Source organism: Piliocolobus tephrosceles, chromosome 20, assembly GCF_002776525.5.
Source record: "Piliocolobus tephrosceles isolate RC106 chromosome 20, ASM277652v3, whole genome shotgun sequence".
NCBI lineage: Eukaryota > Metazoa > Chordata > Mammalia > Primates > Cercopithecidae > Piliocolobus > Piliocolobus tephrosceles.
The window spans coordinates 1,584,493-1,604,417 of NC_045453.1; the positions used below are offsets into that span (position 1 = coordinate 1,584,493).

Here is a 19,925-nt window from a genome sequence, read left to right on the forward strand (position 1 = left end):
AAAAAAAAAAAAAAAAAAAAAAAAAAAAAAAAAAAAGTAGATGTTTAGGACCTATTCCATACTTACTTACTGAATCTTTTTACTTGATATTCTTCATATAGTGTTGATATATTTTTCTTACATGTTTGATATTTTCTTGGTATGTCATGTACATTATGTTTTTAAATAATTATATGTTATACTTCAAGATTTTTTCTCTGTAAAAATTATGGTTATCCATCTTTATAAATTAGATATAGTGTACATTATCTATTAAAACATGCTTAATCATTATAGACATTTTACCCGAAGCTTTTAGAATGCCTTCATTGTTTGTTTTGCATGCTATGGAAGCATCCAAATTTTCCTGTCAGTTTCATTGTTATGAAATGTTTCGCTTTTGAAAGTTTTCAGGAATAAGTTATCCTCAACCGGTTTAAGTCTGTGTCACCTACAGATACTATTTGTTTTGCCCCCAATGCTTTCTTAAACCCTCCAGAGTTTTTGTCTTCAACAAAGAACTATTATTTCAGAACCCTAGTTGGAAGGACTCTGTTAGATAACGACTAACATGCTGGCAAAACTCTTAAAGAGTTGATCATGTCCTTCAACTCAAGAGACATAAACCATCCTAAAATTACTAGAAAACCATTCCTATTGGTGACCTCAAGCTAAAGATTCTTAGGAGACCTCCCAAAGCAGACAGCCTCAGATGTAGACAGCTTATGCCAAAGATCTACAGCTTATGCCCAAGTCTGCAGATTGCTATTCTATAATCGATATTCCTCTGTCTCCTATTCTTTTACTTACCTCCTATCCTCTCCCTGACTTAAGGCTACTTTAGTTATGTAACTTACAAGACTTATATTTTTAATATTTCTGTTTACATCCTTAATCACTCATTGGTATGAGTTTAGTACCCAGCTACAGTTAACCCATGAACTGTCTAGAGTGCACATTTTTCTTGAGGAGCCACCCAGTTTAATTTGGTTCCAGTTGCTTTTAAGAAATCAGTTGGTTTCCTGGGTAACTGGACTCAACCATTGGATGACTTTTTAGATGACAACTCTGCAATAGGTCAGGTGGGGAGAAATCCAAAAGCTTCGTCATGTCCTAGAAGGGCCCTGCCTCCATGAAACACTACTTGGGGACCTTTTGTGAGAGCTAGTCTTTGTGACCAGACTTTCACTGACAGAATTATAAGCAGATTGAGGAATAGGTGGTATATTTTTGGAGATTGTCTACTTTCAAAGATCTTACAAGTAAGACATTAGTTTTGTTTTTTCCTCCTCCTTCTCCTCTTCTTCTTCCTTCTTCTTTCTTCCTTCCTCCTCCTCCTTCTTCCTTCTACGTTCTTCCTTTTTCCTTCTTCCTCCTTCTCCTCCTTCTTCTTCCTCTTCCTCTTCCCCCCTCCTTCTTCTTCCTTGCCTTAGATCTACTTAGGGATCTCAAAACTACACAATTAACTGCTTGACACCAAACTATTCGTGATGAATGGTACCAACAGTTTACAGCATTATTTGACAATCCCATAGGAGTATTCTGGCCAAAACCAGATGACTGAATGGCCCCCAGTGACGGATACTAGATAAGGAACAGAAGCCTCTTGACTTACTCACAAACAAGACAGGAACTTCTTACCTTTGTAAACTAATACCTACTCTCAGAATTGTCTATGATATCATCTATTAATTTGTTCTCTAGTAAAATGAGATCAGTAGATAGTTCATTGAGGAAGGAGAAAAACTGGGCCTGGTTTGAGAACTGAAATCCTAAGTACCCTAGGGCTATTCTAGATTTCTTTCTTCTCCCCTCAAGACACTTCTTTTCATACTTTATGTATGTATGCATGCCTTTATGTGTGTATGTATTTATTTATTTTTGAGATAGGATCTTGCTCTATCACCTAGAGTGAAGTGTAGTGGAGCCATCATAACTCATTGTAACCTCAAAATCCTGAGCCCAAGAGATGCTCTCATATCAGCCTCCTATGTAGTTAGAACTACAGGTGTGTGCCACCATGCATGTCTAATTAATTTTTTTTTTGTAAAGACAGGGGTCTCGTTATTTGCCCAGGCTGCTCTTGAACTTCTGGCCTCAAGTGATCCTCCTGCCTCCACCTCTTGAATAGCTAGGACTACAAGTATGCGCCATCATGCCTGGCCAATTTTAAAATTTTTTTGTAGAGATGGAGTCTTGCATTGTTGCCCAGGCTGGCCTTGAACTCCTGGCTTCATGTGATTTTCTCATCTTGGCCTCCCAAAGTGCTGGGATTACAGGTGTGAACCACTGCACCCAACCTTCATTTCATAATTTACAAGAGATCTGGATGGTAGGGCAAATGTAGCATGCTGTGGTTGAGAGAATAGCAGATGATTTAGACAATGTCAGTAAGGCCATAAAACTCATTTGTCAAGAGGTTTATGAGATTGGGTGGGTGGTGGTCCAGAACAGAGCTGCCTTAGATAAGATATTGATCTCCCAAGGCAGGGAATATGTGCTGTTTTAGAGGAAGAATGCTGTACTTACATTCCTGCAGACCTCTCTGAAATCTTTAATATTACTAAAAAGATCTAGGAAGTAAACAAAGAAATCAGAAATTGGGTAATTTGATGAGTAACCTCATATTTGGTTACATGGACTCCAGATTCGGGATGAGATCTACTTTGTTGTTTAGTCACGGCACTCTTAGCTCCCAGCTGAGAAGTAGATTATACAAACTCTGATGATAATCCTTCTCTTAGTATTTGTCTGTGTGCCAGCATTCAGAGGTGGGATCTCCAGAGTTTTAAATGCTGCTGCACTGCTGCCATTATTCTAATCATCCAGCAAGGGTTATCCACTAAAGAGAACTGGAAAATCTGGCTGGGCGCGTTGGCTCATGCCTGTAATCCCAGCACTTTGGGAGGCAAAGGCGGGTGGATCCTTGAGGTCAGGAGTTCGAGACCAGCCTAGCCAACATGGTGAAACCCCATCTCTACTAAAAATACCAAAAAAAAAAAAAAAAAAAATTCAGCTGGCCGTAGTGGCGAGCGCCTGTAGTCCCATCTGCTTGGGAGGCTGAGGCATGAGAATCACTTGAACCCCAGAGGCAGAGGTTGCAGTAAGCCGAGATCATGCCACTGCACTCCAGCCTGGGTGACAGAGAGAGACTCTGTCTCAAAAAACAAAAAAAAAAGAACTGGAAAATCTGACGTGCAGGTTGAAACAGTTGCCCCCAGAAACTGGATGTGAAATAACTGTTAACAGACAATTGACGTGAAATGATGACCCCTCAAATACTGGTGAATATCTAGATTGACATACTGATGGCTTTTCCTTCAGCTTGGGCTGAAGAATGACCACAAGGAGAAATTGAGAACTTAAACCATCTTCCCTCACACTGAGTCTGGACACAGACAGCCCAGCTACACCTTAGTGTCTGTATTAAGATGACTTTGTGCTACGCCTCTGCTTCATGAGCGTGTCTTTATTTTTCTAGGCATCTCCTACCCAGGCAAATGTTGATTGTTCATTACAGGATTTTCCCAAAGACCTGTCAATTCTTCAATTTGGGCTCTAAGATTCTTCGAATGCTTCACCTCAAAATCCTGGCCATGCTGTTTATTGTAGACTATTGTGTTGTGATTCTTACCCAATCTCATTCCAGTTCTCACTTTGAAAGACCTGCCTTCAATCAAATTTCCAATTCTCAGTAAGTTCTGGCCTTGCCTTCCCCTCTGTAAGATACTGCCAAAGCTTTGCCTGCTATAGGCAATAAATCAGCTTTGTCTTATCAACAGGTTGTGGGGTGTTAGGGAGCCAGCTTTGGACAATAACTTAGCTAAATATATTTTGTTTTTATTTTATTTTATTTTATTTTATTTTTGAGACAGAGTCTCACTCTGTCACCCAGGCTGGAGTGAAGTGGTGAGATCTCGGCTCACTGCAGCCTCTACCTCCCAGGTTCAAGCAGTTCTCCTGTCTCAGCCTCCCAAGTAACTGGGATTACAGGTGTGTGCCACCACACCTGGCCTTATATTTTGTTTTTGAAAAGAAAAACACAAAATACTAAATACTTAGTATATTACTAAATATACTAAGTATAAAATACTAAAAATACAAAAATTAGCCAGGCATGGTAGTGCTCACCTGTAGTCCCAGCTACTCAGGAGGCTGAGACAGGAGAATTGCTTGAACCTGGGAGGCAGAGGTTGCAATGAGCCAAGATGCACCACTGACTGTAGCCTAGGTGACAGAGTGAGACTCTGAGAAAGAAAGAAAGAAAGAAAGAAGGAAAGAAAGAAAGAAAGAAAGAAAGAAAGAAAGAAAGAAAGAAAGAAAGAAAGGAAGGAAGGAAGGAAAGAAAGAAGGAAAGAAGGAAAGAAAGAAGGGAGGGAGGGAGGAAGGAAGGAAGGAGAAAGGAGGAAGGAAGGAAGGAAAGAAAGAAAATGGTGGACTGAAGAGAAAAGACTGTAAAAATACAGAAAGAGAAAGGTAGTGATAAATTATCATCGGGATGGTTGGAAATGCTTCACAAAGAACTGCTATTTATGAAGGAGACTAGAAGATACCTTCCCAAAATATGCCACTTTGGCATAAAGATTATTTCAAGCTGAAGGCAATTACATATGTGTCGCTCCTTTCCCCTTTCGGACTAAAAGCAGGACGTATATTTCCATTTGGAAGGGCTCTCCCTCTCCTATACTTGGAAGATAACTACTCTAGAGACAGCTCTTAGCACCTGAGAAGACTCTTACCTGCTTAACAAACCTTACTAAGTAACACTTATTTACCATACATTTCCTAGTCACCTTCCGTAACTTACCCAGAAGCCCCAAAATGCTTTTCCTTTGACAAGCCTCTTCTCCACACTCTATCACCCTTTAAGATGATATTTACCTCTAAGATGGTATATAAGCCCCAAATTCTAACCACCTCCTTGAGTCATCTTCCTTGTGAACACTCATTTGTACATATATAATCCAATCCTTTTTCCCCCTCTTGTTGATCTGTCTTTTGTCAGTTTGATTCACAGAGCCTGTAGTCACTGAACCTAGGAAGGTAGAGGAAAAAAATTCTCCTCTCCAACACTTACTCTGAATCTTTTTTTTTTTCAAATAAGAAAAATTTTTAATCAAACATGAGACTAATAGAAAGAACTCATATATCAATATGTGGGAGGACACAAAGACTGTTAAGCGAAACTTATGACAGGTAAGTTACTAATGGGGAAATGCAACTAGGAAACAGGAAAATGCAGTTTTACTAATGATCAAAACAAATTTAAAATAAGTCAATAATGAGATTGCAAGTCTTCTTTATGGTATTAGGTTTTTAAAATTTTCCATCCAGGACTAATGAGACTTATTAAAATGTATATTTATTACTGGTAGCAATAAAAATTTGTAACGCAGCTCTTTATGGAGTTTGACAATATGTAACAAGAGCTTTACAATACTTTCTTTTTTTTTTTTTTTTTGGTTTTGAGACAGAGTCTTGTTCTATTGCCCAGGCTGGAGGGCAGTGGTGCGATCTCGGCTCACTGCAACCTCAAGCTCCTGGATTGAAGAGATTCTTGTGCCTTAGCCTCCCAAGTAGCTGGGATTATAGGTGTATGCCACCACACCTGGCTAATTTTTGTATTTGTAGCAGAGAAGGGGTTTCGCCATGTTGGCCAGGCTGGTCTCAAACTCCTGAGCTTAAGTGATCTGCCCGCCTCAGCCTCCCAAAGTGCTGGGATTACAAGTGTAAGCCACCACGCCCAGCCTAAAAATACTTTCTGATCTATTAATTCCACCTGTAGGAGTCAACCCAAGCCCAAGAATCTTCAATGCAACATTATTTCTATTATAAAAATGAGAAATAACCTAAATATTCAGTAATAGAATAATGCTTGATTAACCTGTGATTTATCTACTGTGTGAAATATTTTACAGCTCAATTAAAAATAATTACCATGAAGTCTTTAATACATACCTAGGGGCTACTCTGAATCTTGAAGGATGCATAGGAGTTTGCCAAGAGAAGAAGTGGGTAGAGAAATGGAGGGGGTGATTGTGGTAGCAAGTTAGGAGGATTCCAGGCAGAGGAAATGGGATTGAGGGGACCCAGCAGAAATGCCAGGGAGTCTGGGGCATAGGTGACCAAGGCAGAACTGTGTCCCAGGTGTGTTCTCGTGTGGGAGGCAGGAGGAGAGGGGAACGCACCCACAGGGAACGGGGTTGAAATCCGGAGGGTCAGGGTGTGATAACGGAGCATGTTTGCTGGGGCAAGGTCTGCATCAAAGGGTCACACTAGCAACATGGAAGAAGGTGATGTGGGGAGGGTAACACTGCTCCACAGTTGCTACAGGGAAGGTCTTGTGAGCATATTAGCTGTGATTGCTGCACTTATTTTAAAGGCAAAAAGAGGCACCAACACGGGTGTGAAGCCATCATTAATAATCTCCATTTTTTTTTTTTTTTTTTTTTAGACAGAGTCTCTCTCTGTCGCCCAGGCTGGAGTGCAATGCCACCATCTAGGCTCACTGCAACTTCTGCCTCCTGGGTTCAAGCGATTCTCTCACCTCTGCCTCCCGAGTAGCTGGGAGTACAGTCATACACCACCACACCTGGCTAATTTTTATATTTTTAGTAGAGACGGGGTTTCACCATGTTGACCAGGCTAGTCTCGAACTCCTGACCTCAAGTGATCTGCCCACCTCAGCCTCCCAAAGTGCTGGGATTACAGTCATGAGCCACTGTGCCTGGCCATCTCCATGTCTTTGAGACTCGGTTTTAAATGCTGAGGTTACTGCCAGGATTGATGAGACAACTGGCATAGGTGCATTGAAAAGTCTTGTGGCTGGGCGTGGTGGCTCACACCTGTAATCCCAGCACTTTGGGAGGCTGAGGCAGGTGGATCATGAGGTAGGAGTTTGAGACCAGCCTGGCCAAGATGGTGAAACCCTGTCTCTACTGAAAACACAAAAATTAGCCGGGCGTGGTGGCGTGCACCTGTAATCCCAGCTACTTGGGAGGCTGAGGCAGGAGAATCACTTGAACTCGGGTGGCAGAGGTTGCAATGAACTGAGATCACACCACTGCACTCTAGCCTGGGCAACAAAGTAAGACTCCATTTCAAAAAAAAAAAAAAAGAAAAGAAAAGAAAAAAAAGTTTTGTGTGCTATTTGCAAGAGTGAGCTAAGATAACCTGTCCTGTATTAATCATAGAGCACGTTTCCTTAGCCCACTCCTGCCCCAACCTTTTCCTTCTTCTCACTGCCTATGGAAAACCACTCTTTGATAAGACAACATAAAGAAATACTATTTTTGCATAACATCCAAGGTAGGAAGCTAGTCAGTGTTAGCCAGCGAGGGATGATTTGTCTTACAAATGCTCCTCCCCCTGTTGGAAAAGGGATGGAGCAAAACAAATATTATCACAGCCATGACCCCCAAGAGAGCTCTAGGACTGAGCCCAGCACCCAGAAAAGGCAGAGAAGCAGAGATCAAGGCAAGGGATCACGGAAAGGGTTCCCTGGGCTCCCATAAAGATCAGCTCTATGTTGCTTGAAAGGACTGAATGGGAATGTCATTGTTTGCATCCTCTTGTGAGTTCTCTCTGTGTCCTCAGTCAGCTAATACAATGGTTTTCATTGTGATAATGAACTATACCAAGCACCCTTCCTAGCACCGTAGATACAATTTGGTGTTACACTTTTTTTTTTTCCGAGCTGTAATTCCTACTGTAATTTAGTTCTCCAACTGAACAAAATTCACATGCAATGTCAAAAACAAACCAGAATTTGCCCTTCAATCTTCCCCAGACCACTTCTATATAGAAAATCAGCTGCTTTTTCCTCTTTCATAATCAGTTTTCAACAGACTCCACATAATGCATAATTTAGGAGCTGGAAAGGCAGCTAGCTGTCTTGCTAGGAAGGCCTCCAAGCCCAACACACGCTCTCCTAAATGTAACAGGCCTCCTCCTGTGTAGCACCTGACTCGGTCAGAGAATTCACAGTGCAAAACACAGGCTGAGGAGAGGCTGCAGCCGCCCTCCAGTCCAGTCATTTCAACAGTTCAGTGCATTTACCAAATGATACAGGAGGAGGGAGAGTTCTCGTCCTTCTTTTCAACGAACACAGTAACAAACTGTAGCTATTCTGAGAAAAGAACATTGTATTCTTAAACTTTTATTCCCTCCTGGTAGAGTATAAACGGAAGGATGAGGATATCAGGTCCCGTCGCAGGTGACTCCAGAGGAAATTTAAAATGGAAAGCTTCATGGGGCTGGGTTTCAGTTAATTTAATATATTCTCAAAATTTAACTTTACTGCACCCCTTCACCACTTAGATCTGTGAAGTGAGAATTCTGACCGATTTCCTGTGTTCTATGGGAAAGAGAAAATGGCGGAGGCAACGTGGAATATTTCAGTAGGAAAGGGTTTGTGTGTTAGGCAAAATGGTCTTCCATTTCAGTCCTACTCAAGGACTACTGCTCACAGGGCAGTCCCTCACGGCACAGCCCTGCAGCGGAGGCAGAGGGAGGCCAGGCTAGGCGCGGAAGGGACAACATCTGGATGACAACGAGGGGAGTGGAGTGTGGAGAACCAGCCCGAGCATCCTATAGGTGGTGGTCATCACAGGAGCACCGCGGCCCAACCCCCGGGAGGAAGGTTTCTCATCTGGCCACCCTGGGGCATGGAACTTTCTCAGGTTTGGTCCTACATCTTTGGATTGAGATAAAGAATGGATGAGGCAGGCCAGTGGGGTAGGAAGAAGGGACAGTGGCTGAGGCAAGTTGTGGGATGGGGGCCAGGAAGGGCTGTTGAGATGCCATAGCAGAATCCCCTGTCAGCCTCTGCCCAGCTCCTCCATGTCTCCTGCTCCTGGGTCTCTCCCCTTGTAACAGAGCTGCCTCACTGAGACTCAGGCTCCCGACAACCAGGCAGCAGCGGGTCACAGGAGGGGAAAGGGCAGATGAAGGGGCTCCTGGGGCCAGCTCCCCACTGATGGCGTGCCAGAGTGGGGCCAGGATAGGGCCCTCCCTCCCAGAATGGGGGAGGAAGGAGATCTCTTCCAACCCCCCAGAACCCCATTGTCCCCCAAGGTTCTGGTTTCTTGCCTACTAGGGTTGGGTGCAGGACCCAGCCCTGCCTGGGATGTGAAGGGGAAGAAAACAGCATCCCATCCATAATATTTTGTGACATGAAGATGCCCAGCCTGTGAGTGTGGCTTCTGCCCCTCTCCTCTGAACCCTCAGTCTCAACCAAGGGTTTTCTCTCCCACCTGTGGCTTCCTTGGGCTCTCCTGCTTCTCTTGGAGCAAGTTGGCTCCCTTACCAGCTCACGGAAGAGCTGTGGTCACATTCCCAACGGGAAGGTGATGGAGCACCCATTATGGCAGCTACTTGGAGGTTAAGAGTGTTCGCCCTGGAGTCCGGCAGCCTGGATGTGAGTCTGGCCACACCACCCACCAGAAGCCTGCACCGAGCTTCCCTGCCCTCTGTCTGGTGAAGGTTCACTGCTTCCCAAGGCTCAGCTCAGTGTGTCACTAACCCTGGGAGCCTCCCCTGACACCGAGTGCTAAGTAGCACCTTCTCTGAGTGGTACTCTGCCCTCTCCCATGTTAAACAGCTTGCCTCCCAGGAAGGCTCCATGCAGGGTGTTGAATGAGAGGGAAGGAGATGAAGGAGAATGTCAGATGGGTAGCTGGACTGTTGGGCTGGGCAGAGGGCACCCAGGCACAGCAGGCTCCCCAGAGACCCGCCACCCCGTCTCACCTGTGCGTGGAGAGCCGCTCCTCGCCCGCCCTTTCATTCCACCTCGTGCTGTAAGAGACAGGATTGCTGACAAATGGTTGACCTCTGGTGAGTCCCCCTCTCTGCAGCCCCCTGGTCACTGTGGGACCCTTCAGCTGGTTTGTGGCTGCCTCAAACTGGGACCCAGCTCCAGTGGTTTTGCTCAGCAAATTACAGAGTACCCTGCCTGTGACATTTCTCTGATACTGTCAGTCATGAGGTCAGAACATCCCCCACCCCCTGCCCTGGACAGAGACAGAGACAGATAGAAATCTGCTGAGGGGCTGGCTGGGAACAGGCAACCCTAACTGAGACAACAGAAGGCTGAGAGGCCCCAGCAGGCTCTGAGGAACATGCAGCGGCCGGGACAGTCTCCAGTGCTGGCCTGAACACAGTCGCGGTGCACAGGTTGTCTTGAATCCTTCCAGTAGCCCTGCAAGGAGGTGATGACTATCCCCATCTCATGCACAAGGACAAGAGAGGTTAATAACCGGCTGAGGTCGCTCAGCACGCAGGGGGCAGGCCCTGGAGTCAAACCCAGTTCCTCCCTATGCCTCTGAAAGACCACATGTGCTTCCCCCATCCCCTGCTGCTGCCCAGGAACCCTGTGGGCGGGCCACGCAGGATCAAGACGTGGACTCACCTTCCTCTTTCAGGCCCTTTACCTGGTGGCTCATGGTGAGCAGGGCTGCCGGGGTCCCGCACAGGCTCATGCAGCGTGCTTACGCAAGCACACCTTCAGCCTGGGCCGCTTTCCTCCCTCATGGTGGCTGGCCTCCCCTCCTAGACCTGACAGCAGCCAGGGCTTCTTGGTTTGAGATTGAATGTAGAGGTGGATGAAGTTTGCAGGAGAGAGACGGGTGAAGGAAGGCGGTGAGTTCCCGGCCCATCAATCCCGCCACACACTCCTCTTCTCAGGTTTCCCAGCAAAGAAGCAGTGTAGCCTCACATTTCAGGCATCACTTATACATGAGGGGCCCTGGAGGGGCTAGGAGCTGCAGGCTCATCTCCTGGCAATGATGCCACTGGCACTCTAGCCAGAGGAGGTGTGAGGAACATCCCAGGCCCTCTCCCATTATCTTGAGTCTCTAACTGGGACAAAGCACCAGGGAAATTCTGGATGTTTGTTTAAGTTATTACTTGGGCTTCTGTTTAAAGTGCAGATTCTGGCATGTGGTCATTCACACCTGTCATCTCAGCACTTAGGGAGGCAGAGGCAGGAGGATTGCTTGAGCCCAGGAGCTCAAGACCAGCCTGAGCAATATAGCGAGACCCCATCTCCACAAAAAGAAAAACAATAATAATAAACTTTTAAAAATAAAATGCATATTCCCAGGAGTGGCACTGGGTGTTGGAATCAGTCAGTCTGTGCCAGGCCCCAGGAGCCTGCACTGTGGATCCCGCTGCAGGAGTCCCGAGACCACACAGATGAATGTTCCCGCTCAGCCCCCACCCCCTCCCTCAGCAGCTTTTCCTCCCCTGGCTTCAGGGAGGCACAGATCTGGCTGCTTTGAAAACCATCACCAAAGCGTCAGAGGGACCCTCTGGAAGACATTCACAAGGCCTCAGAGTGTGGAGTTCTTAACCTGGAGTCCCTGGAACCCCCAGAGTTGTGGATGGAATTCCGTGAGTTTGTGAATAGTGAGTGATGGAGAAAATATTACATCTTCACTTTTCCTAGTCTCAACTGAGATTTGGCATTTCCCTCAATCATGAATGTAAGCAAAGACATGTGATTTTTGTGCCAGCAAGTCACAGATATTTTATTCCCCAATTAAACCAATGAGGTTGCCTTAAAATATCTTACATGTTATCACAACTTCAAAATTACAATAGAGACCTGCCATGAAATCTTGTTATTTAATTAGGAAGCACATATTGTCATTATATGAAAGATATTTAAAGGGATTTTGATGCCTATTTCAGGATCATTGGTCTCCTTTGTAATCCTAGTGTTTTACAGATTTAAAGTCTATGTTCTGAAAAGTGGTCTGTGGCTGGGCGCGGTGGCTCACGCCTGTAATCCCGGAATTTTGGGAGGCCAAGGCAGAGGCAGATCACCTAGGGTTGGGAGTTCGAGACCAGTCTGGCCAACATGTTGAAACCCCATCTCTACTAAAAAAAATGCAAAAATTAGCCGGGTGTGGTGGGATGTGTCTGTAGTCCCAGCTACTCAGGAGGCTGAGGCAGGAGAATTGCTTGACCCAGGAGGTGGAGGTTGCAGTGAGCTGAGATTGCACAACTGCACTCCAGCCTGGGTGACAGAATGAGACTCTGTCTCAAAAATATAAATAAATAAATATGAAAAGGGGTCTACGGACCTTACCAGGATGCCAAAGGATTTTATGACACAATAGAATCAAGAGCCTGCCCCAGGGCAAGACTCCCGTGGGTGTCAAGGCCAGACCTAGCCTCTGATCATGCCCCTGTACTTTCTCAGGGGTCAGGAGTAGGAGTGCCTGTCCTCATGCAATCTTGGTGAGGGAAGGGGCAAAGGAACTACCTCTAAAATGCACATGCAACAGTTCATCTCAAGCTTTTAAGCTTTTCTCTTTGTCCCTCACCTTGGTCTCTGACCCAACTGGTTCCTGCAGGGCCTCCCCAGTCCTCAGGGCATGAGGCAGTGAGAGGATCTCAGTTGCATTCTCTGGCATCCATGCTGCAGGACTGCAGCAGCAAATACCTCTCCCCGCCAGGGCCATCGCAGTGCAGGGCCCCCATTCATGTGAGAAGCAGCATGGGCAGCTGTGCAGCCACAGGACAGCCTGGCCCAGAGGACTGGCGAGCAAGGTTCCTGCTGGGGGTGCCCCAAATCCTCTCCTCTGATGAGTGAGGACCCCCAGCAGCCCTTTGTCCTGCTCTTGTTGTTGTCTGTTGCCAGAGGAGGAAGACTTTCTACAACACCTTCATCTCTGGAGAGACATTCCCTCCAGATAGGACTATCAAATTCCCTTGTACCTGACTGTCCACACTGTCGATAACTCCACTTTTCTCCTCACAGATAAAAATGAGCACCTACTGGAGTCAGAGCCAGTTCTTGGTTCTGGGGATTCATCAGCAAATGAAACAGAGACTGCTGTCCTCAGGGGCTGATGTTTTTTTTGCTCTCTGGTGGCTGGGTTTAGCCCTTGGTGTCTGAAGGAGTGATCTAGGAATTGGCAGATTTCTTCTCTCTCACCACAAACCCTGCTTTCCACAATTATTTCTAGAGAATTCAGAAACTCAAGTTTGGAAGTCAGATGCTGAACACAGAGTATTTTGCTTTTTCCTTTACACGCCACTTAGATCAATTCCAATGCTTCCTGAGATAAATACATGTTCAGGCAAGAGGGAGCAGGTCTCATATCGGAGAGCGTGAGAAAGAAAATGACAGTGATGTCTTAAAATTATTATCCTCGTGGCATGTGTGTTACGCACTGCTCTGTGCTAGGTCCTGCCCAGGGCACTCTTGCCCCAACCTCTCTATTCCTCACCACAGCCCAATGAGACAGTGTTGTCACCGCCATGTATCAGATGGAGCAAATGAAAAAATGCAGAGCCCTTGTGTCTCCTGGACAGGTCTGTGGCAAGAGATCAATTGAGTCTGGATCTGGAAGTTGGGATATGTGGCTTTGACTTGGGTTGACCATTAAATCCCCAAGTGCCTTCTTGTGAAGGTCACTTCTGGGCTGTGGTTTCCTTGTTCTGGGTTAGACTCTGTAGTGGATACTGCCGGTGATCTGCCCAGATTCCTCTCAGAGCAAGTGCACCCATCCCCCAGGGCTAAGGCACATAGTGGACCCCTTCTATGGAGGAGAATTGCCCTTGGCTGAGCAGGGGCTGCTGAACGCTGAGGTAACCCCATCACCATCCCCGGGTTAGCCTACAGTCACGGATGGATGGACGAGGAGGTATGACAGCCCAGCCTCTGTCAAAAAGGGAACAATTTATTGATGTCATTTGCATCCCAGAGTTTCCTGTGAGATCAGCCAGAAGCTGGACTCCAGTGGGGTCTTTGCTCATCCCCTTCCCCTGCCCTGTCCTGCTTCTTGCCTCTTCTCCTGAGAGGACTCCCACCCCCTGCCTGCCCCATCTCAGGCTCTGCTGTTAGGGAACCAGGCCTAATGTTGGCTTTTCTAAAAAGGTAGCTGCTCGTCCTCCCGCATAGGCTGGGGCAGGAACTGAGGGAGCCAGGCTGGTGGGGATGAAGGGCAGGGGGAGGTGGGGGCAGGGATGCTGATGCTCACTCAGACCAAAGGGGAGACAAGGTCCAAGAGGAGGGTGGGACAGGCCTGAGCACCGCTAGGCTGGCCCATCTGCTTGGACATAGAACCCAAGATGTATCTCTGAAACAAATGCAAGGATTCTATAACATGTCTGTCCTTCTAGCCTCCAATGACTATTAGGATTCTACTGCTTTTTCCCCAGTCCTCACTCACCCACCCCCAAGGGTTAATAATACAAGCAGCAGAGAGACCTACATAATTTGCAGGGCCCAGTGGAAAATGAAAATGTGGGGTCCATTGTCCAAAAAGCAAAAAAAACCAAACAGTTAAAGGTACTAAAATATAAAGCCTTTCTCTTTCTGCTATTTAATGTCATTTTGAGAAAACTCAAAATTTTAAATTATTTGCATGCATCCCATTGTTCATCTGTACATCGAGCAATACCAGGTTTCAGTGCAAGTATAAGAGTACTTGACTCCTTTGTGGAATCACTGAAATGATGCAATTTGTATTTTGTAGCTTATACATGTGCAGGATTTCAGGCTTATCAGGACTGTAGAAATGCTGCACAAAGCTAACTCAATAGTTTTACTTTACGTCTTTACACGTGCATATTCTATCAATGTTCCCTGCCTTTGGCTTACTGATGGGTAAAAAAGAACTGAAAAAAAAACAAATTATGGGTTGCTCTGTCTTTTCCTTTTCTTCCGGTTCATTATTGTCAGCCTATGTGGTTGGCTAATCCAGGGAAGTAACTTGAATGAAAAAGAATAGGGTAGGGTCCCTTAGTTGTCATGCTTCTTAGAACACCACTGCCTTCTTTTAGTATTTGAAGCAAGTTCTGGATTAAATAGGAAGTGTAGCCCCTCTGGGCTGGAAGCATTCCTACATATTTAACCACAGATACTACATCACTGCCTTGTACTGGCTTTGAGTCTTGCTTTGAGCCCATGCATCATGGGCCCACTGGAATTATGTGCTCATGGGGCATCATATATGGGATATGCAAACAGGGCAGCATATGTTCATATCTCCACTGCTCATGTACACACCCCATTGTCCCATTGACTGCCCCGTCTCCTTCTCTCCTCATCCTCCTCCTCCTCCTCCTCTTCTTCCTCCTTCTTCTTCTTCCTTCTTCCTTCTTCTTCTTCACAGGCTCAGGCTAGAATGAAATGGCATGAGCATGGTTCCCTGCAGCCTCAACATCCTGGACTCAAATGATCCTGCTGCTTCAGCCTTCCAAGTAGCTGGGACCACAAACAAGCAACACTAAGGCCAGCTAATTTTGTTTTGTTTTGTTTTTTTTGAAACAGAGTTTCGCTCTGTTGCCCAGACTGGAGCACAATGGCATGCTCTTGGCTCACTGCAACCTCTGCCTCCCAGGTTCAAGCGATTCTCTTGCCTCCCAAGTAGCTAGGATTAAAGGCATGTGCCACCCACACCTGGCTAATTTTGTATTTTTAGTAGAGATGGGGTTTCACCATGTTGGCCAGACTGGGCTTGAACTACTGACCTCAAATGATCTGCCCACCTTGGCTTCCCAAAATGATGAGATTACAGGCATGAGCCACCACACCTAGCCCAATTAACAACTTTTTTTTTAGAGATGGGTCTCACCGTGTTGCCCAGGCTGATCGTGAACTCTTTAGCTTATGCAGTCCTCCTGCCTCAGCCTCCCAAAGTGCTGGGATTACAGGCGTGAACCACCGCGTCCAGCCCAAAAGATAAAAATTCTTAAGAATTTCACTATAAGCTGGGCGCAGTGGCTCACGCCTGTAATCTCAGCACTTTGGGAGGCCGAGGCGGGTGGATCACCAGAGGTCAAGAGTTCGAGACCAGCCTGGCCAAGATGGTGAAACCCCATCTCTACTAAAAATACAAAAATTAGCTGGGTGGATATGCCTGTAATCCTAGCTAGTTGGGAGGCTGAGGCAGGAGAATCCCTTGAACCTGGGAGGTGGAGGTTGCAGTGAGCCAAGATCACGCCACTGCACTCCAGCCTGGGCGACACAGCTCCGTCTCAAAAAAAAAAAAGAGTTTCACTATGGTGTCAGCACAGTATTAGACCAAGTAGAGGGCGCTTCTGAGTGCGGAGCCATGAGCAGCCATGCGCAGGCTGCACACTCAGGAAGCCCACCTTTCAAGACAGCCACAGCTGAGAGTTACCTGTCACTGCCTTTCTGCCAGGCACTTGCCAACCCCTTCAAATGACTTATTGAATCATCACAACAACCATTTGAGGCAGATTGTCTTATTATCTTTCTTTACAGATGAAAAAATGGAGGCTGAGATGTGATGTGGCCCAGCAGTCCCTGGAGACACGATTCAGCCCTGTTGACTGTTCTTACTCCCAAGCCCAGGCTTTTATTCCCTACACTCTTCTGACCTCTTGGGAAAAACCTGGACCACACCATATCCTCCTTTCCAAAGGTCCCCGTGTTTTCCTCCCACCTGGGCACTGGGCTGCTGCCCTTCAGTTTCTCTCTTGCATGGCAGCCAAGGCAGCCCCCAAAGCAGAGGTCTGACTTCATCTGCCCTCTACTTAAAACCCTTCACTGGGACTCCATGGCCTAGGGGTAAAACCCAGACTCTAATGTGCCATCTAAGGCCTTGGAGAGCTCCAACGCCCTCCAGCCCCCTCTGCCTCTTTCTTTCAGTGCAGCCTTTCCTACCCGCTAATGTGACTTGCTCTCACTCGAGGTACTAAAACTTCTCTTTGTCTTTGCTCCCACTATCCCCTCTGCCTGGGGCACAACTATGAAGACTGCTGACCTCAGGACATGTGGCAGAGCCCTGGACACACTGTCCACTCAGCATTTTACAATATGACTTGGAATGATGTTTTCTAGCTGAGCTATAACCCTAACAAACTGCCAGGTGGGGTCTGGTGTCTGAGCAGAGCATTCCAGCCTCCGGGAAGATTCCCTCTCTGCTCTGCCCTTGGGTTTTGCCTCATCAAGATTTGCCTTTTCTCCATGGTGGTCTTGACATGTCTGTAACTGGAAACCTCTTGAGTTCACACATTTGCAACTTTTAAGGGAAAAGTGGCACAAAAATGTGTTTTTAACTTTTTGTGAAATATTCCTTTTCTTTTTCTTCATTCTTCTTAACACAATACGTAAGCTAATACTATTTGAATAACACTTATTGGACATTCAACTCAAACATTATTCTGAAGAGTAATAATAACAGAGTGTTGTGCCCTAATGTTATCAGGATAGTGAACATCCCTATTGCTAGAGCTGAGGAGGGTGAGCTCTGTACTAATTATCTTTCATGGTTATGGCTTCCTCAGAGAAAATAAAAGCCCAGGACCCAATACAACAACAACAAAAATAACATGTGCAATCTCCACCAAAAGTCACAGGGCGTTCAAATCCAGGCGTGCTTTTGTTCCCAAAGCTTTTATTTGGGGAAGCTTCTTGGGCCATCTTGTTAATTTATCTCTCCAATTAGAAGTATACACACATATATATATAATTAGCTGTGGGTATCTGCTTACAAAACATCCAGTGTTGCTCACGGAACGTTGTAAACCGGCACAATGGAGAGGATCCAGTTACGCCAGCTAACACCCTAGCTGGATAACACGAGCTGGCGCTATCTCAAGGATGCTGCCCTTCACTTACGAACCCACACCAACGAGCTCGGTGCTGGGGTAGTATGTGGCACAGGGTGGGAGAGAGGCCATAGGGATCTGGATGGTAGCAGCATGTCCCTGAAAGCTTTGGGTGGTGTAATATGAACAGTGCTCCTAAGTTTGTTTGGTCAGAGTCTTGGTTCCTTGACCTTTATCGATCAGCACTGAAGTTGGGCCAGAAAGGTCCTGTTTTCGAGAAACTGCTGAGGTTGTCTCTGCCATCTCAGACTCTTAGGCAGGAAGTTGGACCCACATCCAGGTATCTGGGACCTGAGGGCGCCCCGCCCATTACTCCAAGGGCAGGGGAGAATTACTGCCAGAGATAAGCCAGACAGACTGAGAGGCACAGTCTACACAGCCCACAAGGAAAATTGCAGCCAGCTGGTGACTATGGGTCATAGTTTTTTATTCTTCTGCTTCTCCCCCACCACCCCAGGAGGCAGAGTCAGGGAAAGAAAGTAGGGAGCCTAGATTCAGGGGCTCTGTTACTTCTGCCCATATGGGATAAGGACAGCTGGAATGCTCCTCAAAGCAAAAGTGTTAAACAAATCAAGTCAACCCCCATTTTTAGGTGTCACTTGAAATCACGGGGTTTCACCATGTTCACCACCACCAGGCTGGGCTTGAACTCCTGGCCTCAAATGATCTGCCCACCTCGGCTTCCCAAAGTGATGAGATTACAGGCATGAGCCATCACACCTGGCCCAATTAAAAACTTAATTGAAGAGAGTGACAAGCCCCTCTTCACTCCACACTACCATAAGCAAGTTATTGAAGCTTTCTCTGCCTCCATTTTTTCATCTGCTGGGTGGAGGTAATTCTGCTGCAAGAGCCCTTTGGGGACTGAGTGAGATATTATGGTCATAACCAGAACACCCCAAAGCCCTGAAGAGTTAGGAAAGAGCTCTGTGGGATTCCTGCTCACCATCACTTTTCTCCCAGCCTCAGTGCCTAAGCCTGCAGTGCATCTGGGCCCCACTTTTGCCAGGGCACGAATGAGCCTGCCCTTTTCTTCTGCTCCACGATGCACCTGCTGCAAAGTTCCTTACTTCACTGCCTCACGAAGATATGGCCACATGGTGGTAGAGGTGTGGCCCTCGCCTTGTCAGCTGCTCCACCTCCAGCCTCTTCTGTGTTCTCTCTACCCTATTGGGCTCTAGGCTTTCTCTCTATTCCACAGAGCAGCACTAAGCCAGGCTATGATGTGCAATCGCTCATCACCAACCCTTTGGAGATAACCTGGTGTCGTGGTAGCAGAGCCCAGGGCAGCAAAGTCCCCAGCAGAAACAACTTAATTGCTTTAAGTTTCTCAGCCACTTCTGCCATAGGAATTACCTCCCTAACACCTCTCCTTGGATGTTTTGAATTCTACCTCCTACTTTGCTTCTAGAGCTCGCTCTCCCTAGCAAGACTCAGCTCATCTGAGATCCTAGAATGTCAGAGTATTCATGCATACAGTTTGGAGTGGAGAAGACCTCCACTGAGCCAGAGAGTCCCACTGTTTTAAGATTGCTTGGAAACTAGTAGTCCTGTGGTTGGACCACTGCTCAGTGAGCTTTGACCTTGGCAAAGCGAGTTGGAATGGATGCAGGGAGACTTCACCATTGAGATGCATTTGTCAGGGACAACATTGGTCTCCCTGTCACTCGGGCAAACTCTTTTAAATCATCACTCTTCTTATCCTTGTTTTTTTGTTTGGGGGCACTTTGCTATCTGCTCATATTTCATTGTGAGGTGCTGAAAAGCTATGTGGAAGAATTCTGCATGTGGGCAGGCCTTGCTGATGGGTGGACCTCAGTTTAGGACAGTGTTTTTCAATCTCAGCATTAGTGACATTTTGGACCAGGTAATTCTTTGTTGTGTGAGAGCTGTCTTTTGAGTTGTAAGATGTTTAGCAGCATCCTTGGCCTCTATGTGATAGATGCCTGTAACACCCACCTGCTACCAGGTGAGACAATCCACAGCATCTCCAGGCACTGTTAAATGTACCAGGAGAAGGTGGGGCGGGGGTAGGGGGTGTCCCTCAAGTTTGAGACCCACTGCTGTAGGGTGATGAGGCAGGGATAAGAGACACCCACTCCCAGTGTTTATGGGCCATTTCTTCTGAGCAGGGCAGAATTCTCAGAGAAGAATCTTCCCATTTTCTCAGAGAACACACTTAGGCTGCCAGTGTTTGGAGAGCTGAGGAAGAGAAGGCGGCTCAGAGTCCCACTCTTCGGGAGGCAAATTTTCACTCAGTTCTCTTGTTTTCATATGGTTTCTCATCTTGCCCTTGGCTGTGTCTGCAAACCCTCAGCCCAGAGCTTTCCACCACGTCAGCCTCTTAGAGAGCC

The 19,925-nt window shown here is 46.5% G+C and overlaps 1 protein-coding gene across 1 annotated transcript in view; it reads right to left on the reverse strand.

Moving 5' to 3' along the window:
* The window catches only part of TMC2 (transmembrane channel like 2), a 106,458-nt gene extending 96,028 nt beyond the window's left edge, over positions 1–10,430 (reverse strand). The window contains exons 1-2 of the mRNA XM_026455222.1: positions 10,388–10,430; positions 9,727–9,774 (exon numbers count right to left, since the gene is read on the reverse strand). Of these exons, the coding sequence (XP_026311007.1) occupies positions 9,727–9,774; positions 10,388–10,421 (82 nt within the window). The 5' untranslated portion in view covers positions 10,422–10,430. The remainder of the gene's footprint in view (positions 1–9,726; positions 9,775–10,387) is intronic.
* Between the last annotated feature and the right edge of the window lie 9,495 nt (positions 10,431–19,925).